Source organism: Salvelinus sp. IW2-2015, linkage group LG1 (assembly GCF_002910315.2).
Source record: "Salvelinus sp. IW2-2015 linkage group LG1, ASM291031v2, whole genome shotgun sequence".
Classification (NCBI taxonomy): domain Eukaryota; kingdom Metazoa; phylum Chordata; class Actinopteri; order Salmoniformes; family Salmonidae; genus Salvelinus; species Salvelinus sp. IW2-2015.
Window position 1 is genome coordinate 24,126,477 of NC_036838.1, and position 17,409 is coordinate 24,143,885.

Sequence of the window (17,409 nt, forward strand, 5' to 3'; positions counted from 1 at the left end):
CCCTAGCCTTAGCCCTAGCCCTACCCTTAACCCTAACTCACTTTAACGTGACTGTGTATTTTTATTCCCTGTCTCTCAGGTGTGTGGCAGTGTGCGCTCTGCCCCTTGTACCCCTGCCCAGTGTGATGGTGAGCTGTGCCCTGCGGAGGGGGCGCCACCCTGTGGTCGTGGCGAGAGTTGCATTGGGGCTCTGCCTCTGGGGACCCGAGCTGTGAGGGATGCTGAGGAGGTAAAGGACAGACTGCAGCAGCTCAATGGGAAGATCACACAGGCTGCTGCACAGGTAGGAGCTGACACTTGTTTGTTTGTTTACTGTATGTTATAACATATATAACTGTTTATTGGGTTTGAATACTGACATGTAGTATATGTCCTTCAGTCAATTAAGTGGTTTGTTTCATCATATGGCGTTCAATGCTTTGCTCCTTTCTCCATTCAATTCACAGATCCAGAAAACACAGGACACGGTCAATATGGTCAGACAGTCCACGGACGATCTGGCCAATCAGATGAGGCGGGCCAGGGATGACTTGGAGGCAGATCTGCAGGAGACAAGATACTTTGTTAAAGAGCTGAAGGACTTCCTGTCAGGTGACACATCGACAGTTATGTTCCAGTACCTTCAATAACCTATTTATACTGTTTTACTAGTAGTAAAAGTATTGAAGTAGTAGTATTGCATTTTTGTGAGTGTGTGGTTCACTGACATTCCCCTCTTCTCTCCCTTCCCCCCTCTTCCACTCTTTCTCATCCTCCCTCTTGCAATCCTCTTCTCTCTCTCTCCCTCCCTCCTCTCCCTCCTTGACTCCAGACCCTTTGTCAGACCCGACAGACATCAGCACGGTGAGTGAATGGATCTTGAACGCAAAGCTGCCTCTCAGTCTGGCAGCTCTGAAGAGGAAGCTTCAGGAGATCAGAGCCCTGGCGGCAGGACTCCCAGACAGCAAAGCAGTTCTGGACCAGGCTGGACCACAGCTCGACACCGCCCGGCGCCTGCTACAGGAGGCCCAGGACGCTAGGTATAACACCTTATGACCTCTTATGTCAGTCTTATGACAGGGCTATGTACTGGAAGCTTGATTGATGTCATGTATGAAAATGCTGTGTGGTTTCAGAAGTATCTTTAGCGTTATTGTGACTGCTGTGAACGTTGCCGTAAGGTTGCTGTAACATTGTTCTAACTTTGTGGTGTGCTGTGTGACAGGGATGCTGGGCTGGGTGTGAAGGATGATGTTGACGGGCTGCTGGATGGCTTCACCGCCGTGGAGGGCTCCCTCTCTGGCCTGAACGACAAAGTGCAGGACAGCCTGGACATAGTGGAAGACATCAGCAACAGTCTCACACAGGTGAGCGAGAGATGAACGTGTCCATTTGAGCTAATGTACTCCAATGAGTACAATTACGCTTTCAAACTAGTCTGACACTGACATTGATTGTATTGCCTCCATTTTCCAAATCCTTCACAGCTTCTTACCTTATTATTCCTCTCTCATTTTGATCCCCTCCTCCCTCCAGACCAAGGCCCAGTTGACTCCCGCGGTGAAGGCTCTAGGGGAGGCGTCTGCCCTGGCTGAGGGGATGAAACCTGAGCTGGAGGGGCTCAAGGCGCTGGTGCGCTCTGGAGATCTGCTGGCCCAGAATGCTAAGGGAGAGGCCAATAAGGCTAACAAGGAGGCAGATTCTGCGACCAGGGTGAGTGTGTGTTAAAGTATATGTGTGTGTGGTACTGTTTATGCATGCCTACTGTTTATACGTGTGTGTGTACGTGTATGTCAGTGGAGGCTGCTGGCGGGAGGGCGGCTCATAATAATGACTGGAACGGAGCATGTTTGATGTATTTGATACCATTCGGCTCCAGCCATTACCACGAGCCCGTCCTCCCCAATTAAGGTGCCACCAACCTCCTGTTGTGTGTGTGTGTGCTCAACTGCCTGTCTCTTTGTTTGTAGGACCTGGCGTCCCTGGAGAAGCAGCTGGAGCAGCTGCGTGCTGCAGAGAGGACCAGTGGTCATGGCGATGGGACGGGGACGACAGGTGAGCGTCTCCGGAAGCTGCAGGAGGAGGCTGGTTCTCTGGCCCAGGACACTGGAGACATGATGAAGGCACTAGCAGGTACGGAGGAGGATAGCGAGGGGACACAAACACACCTGGCAAATTTGATTTGACTTGACTGTTTTCACACTCCATCCAGTATGTGGGCATAATGCGTTTGTGGAACATTGGCTCGATTCATTCCATATTGCTGAAGTTCAGCGTTATGGCGAGATTGAAATGATTTAATGGTAATTTCCGATTGAGCCGACATATGCTAGTCTGGCTAACACCTAACTCTCGAAGTCCTCCTGACTTCATAGTCTGAAATGGCTCTTTGATATTGTCGGCACAATGTGTCGATGATGAAGGGGGCTGTGCTTTTACTGCTTGGCTCTCCTCTTTCTCACAAAAAAAAAACACACGCAAAGCCACACACAGCCGCAGGGCGCCGCCCGCTTCCATTACAATGGTTGGATTTTCTAATCGGAACAATGAGAGGTTTCAACCCCCGAGGGAAAAAAATTACATTTGAGAGAACCAAGCAAACTGAGTGACTATTGCATTAACAAACGGCCTCCTTTCCAGACCAGTGTGGTCACAGCGCTCCCTTGCGTCAGCCGGGCTAGACATGTGCATCGTTTACTGTGAATGCGGTCTCCCCTAACGRGGGAACATTGCCTTTAAATGTAAATCYCCGCTACAACGCTGATCTTCAGAACTACGGATTGAAGCGAGCACTAAAGGCACTGATTGCTGAAATGATGTGATGATGAGGATCATTCCCCTCTCTGGCTTTTATATATATTTGACATGTGATGAATTTGCGCTGTGTATAGCCTCACTACTGTTATTTTACTGCTGCTTTTATCTATTTGTTATTTTTATTTTTAACTTATCTATTTTTTACTTTACACTTTTCTTAAAACTGCATTGTTGGTTAAGGGCTTGTAAGTAAGCATTTCACTGTAAGGTTGTATTCGGCACATGTGACAAATCAAATTTTATATATATATATATATATGTAAATAAAAAACATTCCCCTCTCTTCCTGTTCCTCCTCCTGCTCTCCTCCCCCTCTCGCTTCTCTCTCCCCCTCTCGCTTCTCTCTCCCCCTCCCCCCTCTATCTTCAGGTAAAGCAGACTCTCTGCATAGTCTACAGGATGAGGTCCTACTGAAGTCCCAGAGGCTGACCGGTCTGGACGGCAAACTGCGGGAACTCCTGGCTGACATGAGACAGAAGGTCAAGATRTTCTCCACCTGCCAGGGCTGAGAGGTAAAAGGGCAGAGGTCATCCTCAAATAGCCTGTTCATTGAGATAGAGGAGCGATGTTATTTATTTTGTCCCATTTTGTAGAATAAATGTCCCAATAAATATATTTTTCATGACGTTGAGTTTCCCTTATTGTGTGGTTTTTAACTTTATCCTACGACATCCCAGTGACATCATTAGGCCTGTGATTTCTGGGGCTGCAGCCCTGAATGTTTTTGGTCCAGCCCGAACCTTTTGATGGTAAAACACATTTGGTTTAAGATGGCACACGGAGAAAGAGATGGTATACGTTTTATCCTATTGGGGGGAGTGGGCAAAAATAAATAGACGTCATTTGGGTAGGGTGTAGTCTTGGGTAGATTTCGACTATGCCATGTTGTCTTCAGGAGATTTTCTCTTTCCTTCACATTAGCTGACGTAAGATAGTGGAACAATTCCTATTCCTTATGATGTGCTATCATGTTATAGGATAATGAGTGTGTTTGTCAGCAAGAACAGTACTGTTATTCCTCATCAATCTTTTATTATTACACTTCCCAATTTTGCTGGTGTAACTACTTATTTGAAATCTAATATGCCTAAATTAGAAGAGACTTTCCATGTTTGTCAGCATTCATGTGGGTATATACGCTATGTCATGGTCATGTTGATTGTAAGTCATAAAAACGAAAATAGCCAATATTGAAATGCCTGTTACATCAATTATTATTATATGTATTTTAGTAGTGTACACAAGCTGCTAGGCAGTGATGGTAAGGGGACTCTCAATAGCTCATAAACGCAAACGATCTTGCCCATGTATTGTAAGATGACAAGAGTCTGCAACTAGTCAGCCCCACCACCTATAGATTTTTCTTGATTGTGGGATGACTTGAAGAAATTAATTGTTATAGCATAAACATTTTCAAACCCCCTGCACTTGGGAAACATACCCCCCGCAGGAATTTCTTTCTTCAAGCTGTATTTTAAAGGGATAGTTCACCCACGTTGTAGAAAAGGCTCTCATTTGTAATATACTTTTTAGGGAACTGTCCCTTTAATTACACTTTTTTTTGTTAACTTTGCCTTTAACTGCAGACACTTCTGAGCCATCACAATGTATGTTAATATAGGCTTTTGGGCACTGGATACCTCTATACGTCTCTATGCTTTTTATTGTTTGGATTTGTGTGTGTTTTGTATTGTTGGTATTGCTGCACTGCTTGAGCTAGAAATCTGCGATAACATGTGTACACGACCAATAACGTTTGATTTGATTTTGTTCTGAGCAACCAATTCCCTTATTAAATACCTGAGTTCCCTTTGTCTTTAGTTCAGTACCAAATAACTCATGCCTCTTGAAAATACTCTCCAGCGTTTATCCCTTTTCGTTTCTGTTATCTATGCATCCAATACCCAACATTGTTTCCATTTTACTTTGTTTCATGTGTGAATATATGAGCGTTTAATGATGCGCTGTCGTATCAGTAGTGGTAGACTGTTGAGTTGTTGCAGCATGTTGCATATGGACATTAATTCAGATATTTTGTATATCCTTCAGAGAGTGATGATACTGACATGGAAATAATGGGTATGATAATTATGTTCATGTTTATTCTTTATATGAAATTTCCTAAAACATGTTTTGCTTTCTATTTGTTTATTTTTAGCACACAAGGTCAATAATGGATTATGATTTATTGGCGAAAATAAACGGGAGCTGCAGCTCTCTAAACCGAAACCCCACGTCTCTCTCCCCATCCTTGTCCTCTAACCGGGACACCTGTATCAGCTCCTGCAGTTAAGTCATTTAGCAGGCGCTCTTATCCAGATTGATTTACAGGAGCAATTAGGGTTCAGTGACTTAATCAAGGGCACATCAACAGTTCAAGGCTTCTTAACTCACCCATGTCAACAACCGACATCAGAATAGGCAACCTGCCCTGTAACATTGTTTTCATGACATTTTTGGTATAATTCTTTCATCTCTCAATGTTCAGATTGATGCATTTAGCTGTTGAAATTAAAAATGTCGTCCGGGGAATGGATCCCTTACAAGGGTTTCCCCTTATAGCTCAATGGGCTAAGCCTACAATGTCCTCAAATCCTAGAAACGACCCTGGCTACATTCCACTAATAGCTGTAGAGTAGCCTCGTTTGACCATCCTGACATTCTGTTACAAGGATTCAGTGGCGCTAACGCTTTTACATTTGTTTTGTGCAATGCCCCTCAGCTACAATAGTTCAATCATAGGAGGCCCAGACTGATGAAGGGAAATTAAATTGAGAGCGCAGCGGTCAGGGTGGTGGATTAGGCTAGCTGAAGAGGAGAGATTTGTGAGGTAAGAAAAGTACAGCAGAGGAAGATTTATATTGAAGTTTTATTTAGAAACAAAACAAAGAAGCAAAGTATAGTGCTTGTTGTTATAAGATAGCATCTCCAGTCAAACAGTTACAATGGCATCGACACTACAAGAGGAACTCTACAGCAGTTTATGGCATAAGTGGCACATGTTATCATCTCTGTACATAAAGTGGTGTTAGTATTACACAGGACCACTAAGTACAGTAATAACCATCTTCTCTTACACAGAAAAATGTCAGCCCTTCAAACCCTCCTCAACCCAAAGTCATTGTTATGACATGAGTGTTAGGATTCAAACAATGGATCAACGTCATTCAAACCTGTCGGGCAAGATTCATAAGTCAAAATCCTTACATTTAGGATTATAAAAGATACAAATAATTCACACAATATAAAAGTACACAGCTTCGATTTAACACTTGACATCTCAAAGCACTCCTTGAATAAACGTCATACAGTATTCATAAACTTTACAATGAAATCATTGTTTTTATCCATACATTTTCTTCAGAGCCACAGGGCTCTGGTTTCTCCAGATCCATTAGTAGGAACAGATGTGAGTGAAAGAAGAACAGTTTAATTTAGTTCAGACAGCAGCACAAAGTAGCCAAAGCCAATTAATTAGTTACAATCTAGCCGTCACAGCTATCATATCAGAAACAAATATTCCCAAAAAATTATATTGTTTTCCATAGGTCAATAAACATTCATAGACAATTATACATTGCAAATAGAGTACGTCTTTGTATACTTCAAATGTATATTTTCTGTTGAGATATAAGTACAGAATGTACACTCTTCTAAACATCCGACAGTGGCTTGGGTCAAAGAAATTAAAAGTTTATATTTTGGGTGAGTGTAAATGTACTACGTTGTAGTTGAGTATGAATCTCAGGTCTTCCTGTGTTCTCTGGATAAGGTTTGGGCCCAGGCCCTTGCTATGGGCCTCTGGGCATCTCAGAGGAGCACTACAGAGTACTACTCCTGAACCAGCAGGAGGCAGCTGACACCTGTAGAGTGGCTCAAACTTCTTGACTGCAACASTGAAGGGGCGTGGGGAGTYCAAATTCACATGACGATTCATATAATTCATGTTAGACTTTTCCTATCAACTCTCCGTAGTTTTTGTTGATTGGGTACATGAGTGTATGCAAGCAAATGTGCATTGTGTATTTGAGACCTATTTACCTTTAAGCCAATGAATTGATCCTTAGGTCAATCAATCACATAACAGAACACACCCCAGTCTGCATGGTGTGCCCATTCCTATTGGTCGCCCTGTCAATAGCATCACAGCTGAAACAGACAGCAAAAAGCAAAGCCTTAAGAACCACAGATATTACACTTTGGACATAACTCACCTCCCCCCCCCCCCAGAATGACATATACTCCCCTCAGTCCACTCGGACTCACCTCTTAGCTGCCGCGAACGAGGAGCAATTCTCTGCGTTACATGTCTCCATAACGACCGGCGTGTGCCTGGGCTCGCTGTGACTGGCTCTCAGGCCCCGGCACTGCGCCTCCGGAGGGGTCACGTGACACACTGGGATTGGGAGGTTGCCGTTGGTGTCGATGTCCTTGGCGGTGATGTTGTTGACGCCCTGCTGAGTATTCTGGGAGTTGCAGGCGGGGATAGGTGGGAGAGGGGCATCGGGGTCGGCGTGAGCCAACTGCAGCTTCTTCATGTGGTTGATGGCTGCCGTGGCGTTGAAGGCTTGCTGTAACAAACACACAGGAAAATTAGGATTGATATTTTTATAAATAATCATGTTTTGATGATAATAATAATAGTAATGTAAGTATGATAGCATATTGTATGTAGCCCTATGACATGTTGCTCACCCTCCATTTGGACTTGGCAAAGTTCTTCTGGATCTGCATGCTGACTGATTCATAGATGTCCTGATCCCTCGCTGTCTTCCCAATGATCCTGCAACCGGAAATGACATTGTTAGGGCCACCAGGAACAAAGAATAAACAAGAAATAGTGGGATCCCCAGACACTGATCTTAGATCAGTTTTCTATTTTCCCCCTGATGGTTATAGTAAGATGAGGGGAGGGTGGACTGATCCTGGATCTGTGTGTGACTCACCAGGGGTGTCTGAGGGCCTGTTCTGTGCTGAAGCGTTTCTTAGGGTGCTTCTGCATCATGTTCCGGATGAAGTCCTTCGCTATGGAAACGGAGACAGACAAACGTCAACAACTGACATGGAACTTTCAGCATACATGTAGTAAAAAAAAGTATTCTAGCACTGAGATGACTTATGAATATCTTTACTATGTAGTTATGATACTCGTTCTGTGTTAATACCCTTGTCGTAGGGGTGGTGTTATGTCTTACCTGACTCCGAGATGTTATCCCAGAAGGGCGAGTGGAAAGCGTAGTCGGCCCTCATGATCTTCGAGAACAGACGGGTCTCGTTGTCCTCAAAGAACGGAGGGTAGCCGCACAGCCTGTTAAACGCAGAGGGAACATGGTTATCACAATAACTTTCCCCAAACGTTATATAGGAATATCATCTCACAATGCAGTCATTCTAATACTATGAAAAGGTTGAGAAGAGGTGCTGGCGGATATAGATATAGAAGTCCTAGATAGGTACTCACAGGATGTATGTGATGACTCCTATGGACCAGCAGTCCACTGCCTTGCTGTAGGGTTTCTGAGCCAGAACCTCAGGGGCTGTAGAAGTTCAAATATACACAGGATTAGATACCATGCTAGTCTTTTCTACCTGTGCAACAAAGCGTTACACTATTTCAATGACCAAACAACTAACACACGGTTGGCGCACGCACACACACACCAACATATCCTGGCGTGCCGCAGGCTGTGGACATCACTCCGTGGTCGGACATCTTGGACAGGCCGAAGTCACTGATCATGATCTTGGAGTTCTCATCTGAGTTGAAGTACAGTAGGTTCTCTGGCTGCACACACAGAGGGAAAGAGAATCAAAAAGCAGCAGAGAAACTATTCTCCCAACATAGTATATAATAGTGTTGTGTGTGTAAAATATGTTTGGAATATTGTATTTGTTTAAATGTATTTTATTTAACCTTTATTTAACTAGGCAAGTCAGTTAAGAACAAAATCTTATTTACAATGACAGCCTACCCCGGCCAAACCCTAACCCGGACGACGCTGGGCCAATTGTGCGCCGCCCTATGGGACTCCCAATCACAGCCGGATGTGATACAGCCTGGATATTACGTGTGTGTGTGTGTGTGTGTTTACTTTGACTGTGTGTGTGTGTAACATACCTTGAGGTCCCTGTGCACTATGCTGTTCTCGTGAAGGTAGTTGACAGCCTCCAGCACTTGGTGAACCAGACAGCTGGCATCCTTCTCTGTGTACACCCCCCGATCTATGATACGGTCAAACAGCTCCCCACCAGACACCCTAGGGGAAAAAAACATCAGAATCTCCACCACTATATTCACCATCAGCATCAGCCTTTAAAGTCTTCATTACACCCTACTAATACAGCAGGTTTGGTAAAACAGCAACATTTCTCTGTATGTTAATACATGCATTTAGAATATGTAGAGATAACGGTGCCCACTCACAGCTGCATGACAAGGTAGTAGTACGTCCGAGTTTCATAGAAGTCTTCCAATCCAACCACATTGTCGTGCCTTATCCTGAGAGGAAGAGGAAGAGATTTGTGATGTTGTTCATTGTGGTGTGAGTGAGAGCGTGTGTGTGTGTGTGTGTACTTACTTCTTCAGCACAGTGATCTCGTTCTCTAGCTTGCTACAGCTGAGGTGTTTTTTCTTCAGACACTTCAGGGCATAGAGGTTTCCAGTCTTCTTTTCTCTCACCAGATACACCTCGGAGAACGAACCCCTACGCACACAGACAGAGAAATGGTTATAAGGCTATGTCCATTATCCAACCCATGGGTTTGAGCTATATAGTCAATGAACCTCTTCAGGTTCCATAAACTTGCAGATTTCTGAGCTTCACTACAGTTAACAATTCTAGTCTCTAATCCAGGGGTGTCAGACTCCTTCAACGGAGGGTTGAGTGTCTGATGGTTTTTGCTATTCTGTTCAATTTGTGTCCAATTYAGACCTAGACAACCAGGTGAGGGGAGTTCCTAACTAATTCATGACCGTAAGTGCAAAGGAGGAGTGAAAACCCGCAGACACACGGCCCTCGAAGGAAAGAGTTAGACACCTGTGCTCTAATCAAATGAAATACTGCTCAAATTAAACCGATAAGTTCTGAAGACGAAGTTGAACAGCTCGAAAACAACCCTGAAAAATGAACCCCATTCCACAGATAATTGGATAGGTGTAACCAAGATGGCGGAAGCTACAGTGCTGTAGGAAGGCTACAGTGCTGTAGGTGGAGTCACCACCACCAAGCCTCACTCTCCTGGCTCATAGCTGCACACGGCTAGGAACAAGACGAACGACCAATTAGTGAAAAAAAACATCAGAATTGGGCTGCCGGTCTAAACAGGGCCATAGAGGCTCAGGTATGGCCTGTGCTCCTGAGGCCTGTGAATAGCAGCAGGGCAATACAGAAGGATGAGTACTCAAGCCTTTCCATTACCCAGCCTGAAGCTCAGGACAGGGGGCCCAGAGAAGAGACCCCTGAGATGATTGATTGATTACTTGATTCGATAATTCAAAGTAGTAGCCTGCTCCAGCTGCAGACAACGTTACATACATCAGAAATTCTCAAGAACTAAAACACAATGAATCCCGGAGGCTTATTTCCATCGTCCATTGTGTCTGTCCGATCTTGCACAGTCGACCCTGGATGAACCCTGAGAAGACCGGGGGGGGGGCATTTTCTTCGTCAGACCCCAGACGTAACATGACATCAGGAGAGAAGTGTTCATGTGTGGGAGGGAGCCAAGATTATCCTACGCCTCATAAAATGGATCCGACCTCCCATCTGCTGACTGCCCTGTTTGAGGGAGACCAAGGTGTGGCTAATCCTCGGGTTTGGCAGACGCCCATATTCCAACACCTGTGATACTGATGCAATAAGTGCGCCCTGTGCCCAAAGACATCACTGTCTGGTAGAGGCAGACATACAGACGGAGACACAATGTCCACCAGGCCTGGGTTCTAATACCGCACTATTTGTTTTCTTTCAAATACTTTGATTGTGCTTGTCACTTCGCTTCCTCCCTCTCATCTGGCACTCCTGGCAGACTCAGTCAAACACTTTTATTTGAAAGAAAAGCATACTATTTGAACCCAGGTCTGATGAACACYCAKACATACAGATACGCAACGTCGCACACAAACTCACACACCCCAGCAGGCACACAGTCGCACTCATTCCCTCACACCTCACCTCGTGCAAATGCACACTGTCAACACACAATGCCAGGCCCTTAATCCTTTAATTGAGCAGTGATAGGCTGTGCCCGCGCTGTAATGACATCATTGCTCACCTGCCTGGCTCACACTTCTCTTAACCTCAGCCTCTCTCATGTATTATGCTGTAAGCTGCTTGAGGAGAGGCTGAGGTGGTGAGGAGGAGGCTCAGGCAACAGGTAGGCCAGGGGCAACAGACAGACCCTTCTCACTCTGCAGATATCAGCGTTGTGTGGGCAATACATTTGTATTGGATTTCACAAAGAACAACTCCTTTCATAAAGCTCTCATATACTGTACTGTGCATAGACCTACTGTGCATAGACCTACTGTGCATAGACCTACTGTGCATAGACCTACTGTGCATAGACCTACAAAACAAGCATACACCCACACATGCACACAACCACACAACCACACATGTGCTCAGACCCACATGTGAACACTCTCAGGCTCACACACACATGATCATAACGTACATACACATGAACACACATATACACATTGGTCAACCATTTTTCCAAAACGTGCCATGTCCTGTCCCCTTTTGGATACGGTTGCTACCTCGTTTAATCTCAAACCTCTCCAACAAAGGTTCAATCTTTAAGGTGAGAGAGACTGTATTGTGTGAACGCCAAGTGTTCCCTTGATAAACATGACCTGCCCTGACCTGGGTCCTGATAATCTGATAATCTGGGTAGAACATTCCAGGATTATAGTGCCAAACTAGGATCCTTCTCTGGGCACAGGTAAAGTAGATATCCTGGAGATGCACTTAATCCTGTAATAATGGCTCTTTAGTCGGAGATAAGAAGCTGACAAGAGCTGCTACTCAGCAACAAAGGCCCAGTGAAAACAACCAAGCACAAAATGGCTGCCTTACATCACCCAGGCGGGTGCTGCACATCGGATGAGGCGAGTTATCCTCAAAGTAAAAGTGCTTTGAATTACACCTCCAGGCAATCATTTTAACGGACAAAGTACTTACGATCCCAGCGCTTGTTTGAATTCGAACACGTCTCTGATATTGTTGATGACTTTCTTCCAACTGCAGGTTATTTCTTTGCGACCCATGGTGGCTCTGTCGTCACAGCCGGCACCTGGAACGACAGACAGACAAGCAGTTTTACTCTTCTGTCTGGAGAACACTGGACTGTCTTACATGTATAGACACATTCCTTTTCAAAAGACAACCCTCACCACACATAAAGAAGCCCAACATGACCAAACACTTTGGGACAGAGTTTCACATATGGTGGGTGGGGACCAACAGCCATTTCCTCTTGGGTCATGCCGTAGGACTAATATGGCTAGACACATCGTTTGGATACAAGAACGTTTGAAAGGCTTCAAGTAGCTCACAAAGCAACAACAACAAAATTGGGGGACCACAGCTTTGGTGGAGATCTCGGTTAACTACTGCCATCTTGTAAACACCCCATTTTACTTATATAAAAGCTTGCATGTTCAGTATAAGGTCATTAATTATTGGCCTAAGCTCATTTGTACCCATCACTTACAGAAGGCCCAAAGAGGTGTAGGATTAGTGCTGTAATGCCTATTGATGGTTACTCTTTCCACCCTCTCCCTCCCCTCGCTCTCGCTCTCCTTCCTGTGCCAATTCAGGATGCAGATTACTGCTGATTCCCTGACAAACTCCCAAAACTGGGTCGACTTATTATACTGACCTTCACAAGAGGCCATTGTTGTGCCTCAAAACTCTCTCCAAGTTGGTTCTGCTTCTTTTTTTAAACCAATCAGCATCTGAATAAAAAAAGTACCCCAAACCCCCCCTGAGTGATCTCACAATGCCATAGATAGAGCATAGAATATAATTAAGCAATAGAACAAGAGGGGGTGTTGTATATGGCCAATATACCACGGCTAAGGGCTGTCTTATGCACAACGCAACGCGACGCAGATACAGACATTAGCCGTGGWATATTGGCCACATACRACAAACACCCGAGGTGCCTTATGGCTATTATCAACTGGTTACCAACGCAATTAGAATTAGTATTTTTTTGGTCATACTTGTGGTAATCGGTCTGACGTAACATGGCTTTCAGCCATTCAGCATTCAGGGCTRGAACCACCCGGTTTATAATGATGATTATAAACTGGATGGTTCCAGCCCTGAAAGCTGATTGGCTGACAGCCATGGTATATCAGACCATATACCACGGGTATGACAAAACATTTATATTTACTGCTCTAATTACGTTGGTAACCAGTTTATTATAGCAATAAGGCACCTCAGGGGTTTGTGGTATATGGCCAATATACCACGGCTAAGGGCTGCTTCCAAGCACTATGTATTGCATCGTGCATAAGAACAATTCTTATCCATGGTATATTGGCCATATACCACACSCCCTCATGGCTTATTGCTTAATTAAATGCTAATGTCAGTGGATACCTCAGCCAAAATACATAAAAAGTGTTGATAGAATATGGTAAACTTCCATTTGGCGTAATGCATTCATTGTGTTGTCATGTGTCCATTCAATGCGGATTTCTTGTAAGCTTTGTCCWGTTTAAAATGATTGAATCAATAAAACAACGTATTTTCCAGGTGTTTCCTAATGTCCAGTAGCACCGTGGGAAAAATCCAGGTGATCATCCGATAGCACATCTGATTCAAATGTTCCCGAATGCCTTTGACGCATGGATAGTTTAGGTGGAAATGTCGAAGATCATGACCATATTAAACTACAGTTAATTGTTCATTACTTGAAGCCAGAGATGGCGCGGGATTTCAATTATATAACATGCTCTATTTTTTAAGAAATGGAAAAAAACGAATGTATTTTCTCTTATAATGTAGCTTCAACTAAGCACAGAAAAACACTGACACAGTAATACACACTTAMATCTAAATAACTGAATAGAAACGTGAKTGMYCATTWTTTTCTTACCTTGTCTACAGAGAAMGAGCAAGAGRGCACTTGTTGAGGTGTCTCGATAGACCTACTAGTTTCTTCACTGCAGACATGGAGACCGCGGAGCGTCCAGGGGCGTGGTCTGCCCTCCCCATCATTAATCAGACTAGCAAAAGCAAAAAGTCCCACTTTTAATATTGTAAAAAATATTTATGACTTTGTATTATGATTATGATTTAGAACACTATTTTTCTTACATCATTTAAGCTAGAAACGTCATTCAAACTTTAAAACGTGCAGACTGGTCAGGAATACTGTGCTTGTATTCAACTTTTTGAACTATTAAGCTTTTTGACCTCCTGAAAAAATACTCAACCATTTTCATGGGATTTTTTCAACATTCTAAAGGTCCCATTGTTAAGCCGATGTTACACAAAGCAATTTGGACGCAATTTATGTTGCTTGCAACAAAGTTGCATCTGGGTTGCTCAGTGTGTCATTACCCAAAAATTGCCTGCAACTTACAAATAGGCAACCCAGACCTTTCTCTGTCCAGTTTCAACTGAAATTGTCCAACATTAACTGCACTAGCTAGCTAAGCTTGTCGCTAGCTTGGTAGAACATGGTTGGAAAATAGGCAATATTTTGGCTAGCTAGCGAAATTGTACAGCCAGCATTTATATTATGTCTATATAGATGCTATTACAATTACTAAACATTTGGATAAACAATTCATTTACGAAACCATGATGTGATGTATGACAGGATTGGGCGTTGCATGCAATTTCAATAGTGCTTGCGTTGCATCTTGTAATAGCAAAGTTGCATGAGATGATGTCACTTGCAACTTGTATCTGCAACAGAAATTGAGTCAAATTTGCTTCATGTGACACAGGCTTAAAAAACTCTCATGACTTCCAACATTCGATTCACTGTAAACAAAGTAACTTTTGACACAAATCAGCTACTTTGACCACTTTCCCAGCAAGTCAGACAATAACTCAGAGCTTATGAAATCTTTACTTCTCTGCTTTTCTAATCTAAAATTAGAACACTTCTTACACAACCACAAAATAGTTTTAAAGAGCTCAAGCAAGTCCCACAATTTTTCTTCATGGACAATCACCATCTAGGTGTCACTTGCTTTCAATGTCCCTCACATCCTGCACAGTTTATTGGCAATAGTGCAGTGCCAGCGGACACTGKCCTAGGTTACTGTATAGGAAAACAAACCCACAGCTGCAAGGTTCACATGCTTTGCTTTGTTTTAAGATGGGAACCTATGGCAAGACTATTTCACTCACTCAACAACTACATAATTGCAGAGATGTCTGTGATTTCACATAAAGCCTGCATGCATTACTTTAAATAAGTATATATGAGTGCTGCTTGTAATGTTCTATTATCTATTTACAGTATTTTACACTCAAAATGGTTGATAATATCTAATCTTTCTGATATACATTGTTATGTGTGTAAAACGTTTTTATGTCAATTCTTGCCATGCAGAATGCATTTAACCTGTCCTTTGGGCTTTCCATGCATCAAACTGTTTCATAATATATGTACCCAACTGCAGGTGCACAATTTTTGCTGGGTATATAATCTACAGCCTAAGCATGATGCCATCAAGCCAACATGACACATGATTAGGCAACCTACGGCTGAATATCACTCTGTAGGCTATTCATAAATAAATCCAACCTTGTCTCCTCCCTCTGATATGAAAGCTGTACTTGTCCTGGTTCACACCCAGCTGCAAGCATTCTCTCTTATGTAGCATTGGCCACAGTGTGTGTGTGTGTGTGTGGCAGTCTGGAGGGGGTTCGTGTGCCACCTTTCACTCAATGCATTACAACATACTGTGAGGGATTATTCAGTATTGTGTGATGGTTGGTTGTGTCTACAAAACTAATTCTGTAGTATTCTAATTCTAGAACATACATGTTTTATAAGGCTCACACTTATAAAACACTGGACACAGTAAACTAAAGCCTGATGAAGAAGAGCTTAGGAGCAGTGCAGCCCTGTGACAGATTAATAGAGGGTGCTAACGCTTTCTCTATTATCTCACCATCCACTGCTGTTGTGTTTGCTGCTGCTGTGTACCTTGTATACGGTTACTTACTTCTGCAGTGTGAGCGGTCACATCCTCTCCATATGAGACATATGATGATCTCTACCTTAGTATACCATATTAGGTCCATGTAGACTTGCGCCTAACATATTTCTAATGTACACACATTCAATCAATGTGAATTTCCTCGCCACAATGATGATGACTGCAAGMACAGACYCTGGGAGACGAGAAGCAAGTACAGGGAGTGAATATTTAATGAATAAACAAACAAGAACAAAAAAAAAATGCGTTTGGACAAGGAACACATAATGACATTAATGCTGACTCGGGAAAGAAACAGAGGAAGTGACAGATATAGGGGAGGTAATTAATGACAGTCCAGGTGAGTCCGGGTGAGTCAGATTAAGCGTTGATGTGCGTAAAGATGGTGACAGGTGTGCGTAATGTTGAGCGGCCTCGTGCGCCAGAGAGGGGGAGCGGGAGCAGATGTGACAGTACCCCCCCTCTAGGGGCGCCACCTGGCATCCTACCTGGGCGAGTCTGACGAGCCGGCCGAGGCGCGGGAGCCCGACGAGCCGGCCGAGGCACGGGAGCCCGACGAGCCGGCTGAGGCCCTTTGTCTGTCATTGTCGGGCTCCCTGGGCCCAGGGACGAGCCGGCCCAGGGAGCCCGACGAGCCGGCCCGACGAGCCGGCCGAGGCGCTCGTCGGGCTCCCGATATAGGGGAGGTAATTAATAACGTGATGGAGTCCAGGTGAGTCCGATGAAGCACTGATGCGCATAATGATGGTGACAGGTGTGCATAATGATGAGCGGCCTGGCGGCCTCAAACGCTAGAGAGGGGGAGCGGGAGCAGACGTGACAATGACACACAAAGGGCATCAAAGGAGGGGTATTAATTCGGTACAGGACATATGCATGCATAGTGTGACTGCAACTGCATTCTCTAACATGTTTAATCCATGTCACATACATCTACACTAGGTTCAGGATTCAAATTAGGAGATTGTGGGCTGCTGGCCACTCCCATTTGCGTCTCAAAAACCAACGTGTGCAGCACCAATAGGCAGGGAAAATATTAAAGTCATCCCAACCCACTATTCTTAGGGCAATGGTCAAAACAGGATATGGTTCGGCACAAAAGGTCAATGTTAAGTTAGAAGTCAGCTTTGGATATAGTTCAATTGAGGTTTTAGCAGCCTAAGAATGTCCCTGCTCTCCCGGAAAGAAGGCGGTGCTWGGTTAGTCTTAGATGCCCTCTGACTTAATTTAGCCTAATTTCAACAGCAGTGGCTGGATGCACCYGATACAGCACTGGACCTTTTGTCATTCAATGGCTGCCAGGGTATTGATAGCCACACTTAGCAGATTAGCGACGCAGCCAACCAGCTAATGCAGTGAGTGATACGCTCACCATGGTGCTATTRGCAGGGATCGTATCATTGTTAGATTTC

At 44.1% G+C, this 17,409-nt stretch overlaps 2 protein-coding genes across 3 annotated transcripts in view; one reads left to right on the forward strand and one right to left on the reverse strand.

The window, feature by feature from the left end:
* LOC111962392 (laminin subunit beta-3-like) overlaps positions 1–5,017 on the forward strand; it is a 5,387-nt gene extending 370 nt beyond the window's left edge. Inside the window, exons 2-8 of the mRNA XM_070442409.1 lie at positions 80–283; positions 447–591; positions 812–1,019; positions 1,205–1,346; positions 1,516–1,692; positions 1,950–2,112; positions 3,166–5,017. Of these exons, the coding sequence (XP_070298510.1) occupies positions 80–283; positions 447–591; positions 812–1,019; positions 1,205–1,346; positions 1,516–1,692; positions 1,950–2,112; positions 3,166–3,305 (1,179 nt within the window). The 3' untranslated portion in view covers positions 3,306–5,017. The remainder of the gene's footprint in view (positions 1–79; positions 284–446; positions 592–811; positions 1,020–1,204; positions 1,347–1,515; positions 1,693–1,949; positions 2,113–3,165) is intronic.
* A 1,678-nt stretch (positions 5,018–6,695) lies between these two features.
* Positions 6,696–13,982, reverse strand: LOC111963152 (calcium/calmodulin-dependent protein kinase type 1D-like). Of its 2 annotated transcripts, none has more exons than XM_023986403.2 (12): positions 13,912–13,982; positions 11,982–12,093; positions 9,375–9,500; positions 9,221–9,295; positions 8,915–9,053; positions 8,458–8,581; positions 8,258–8,333; positions 7,992–8,104; positions 7,743–7,821; positions 7,492–7,579; positions 7,063–7,367; positions 6,696–6,945 (listed from the first exon to the last, which is right to left on the reverse strand). In XM_023986403.2, the coding sequence occupies exons 2-12, from the start codon at positions 12,065–12,067 to the stop codon at positions 6,873–6,875; spliced, it is 1,284 nt and encodes a 427-aa protein (XP_023842171.1). In that variant the 5' UTR covers positions 12,068–12,093; positions 13,912–13,982; the 3' UTR covers positions 6,696–6,872. The 2 variants fall into 2 exon arrangements, with proteins under 2 accessions (XP_023842171.1, XP_023842162.1); XM_023986394.2 differs by lacking the exon at positions 13,912–13,982 and adding an exon at positions 12,682–12,760.
* Positions 13,983–17,409: the final 3,427 nt, after the last annotated feature.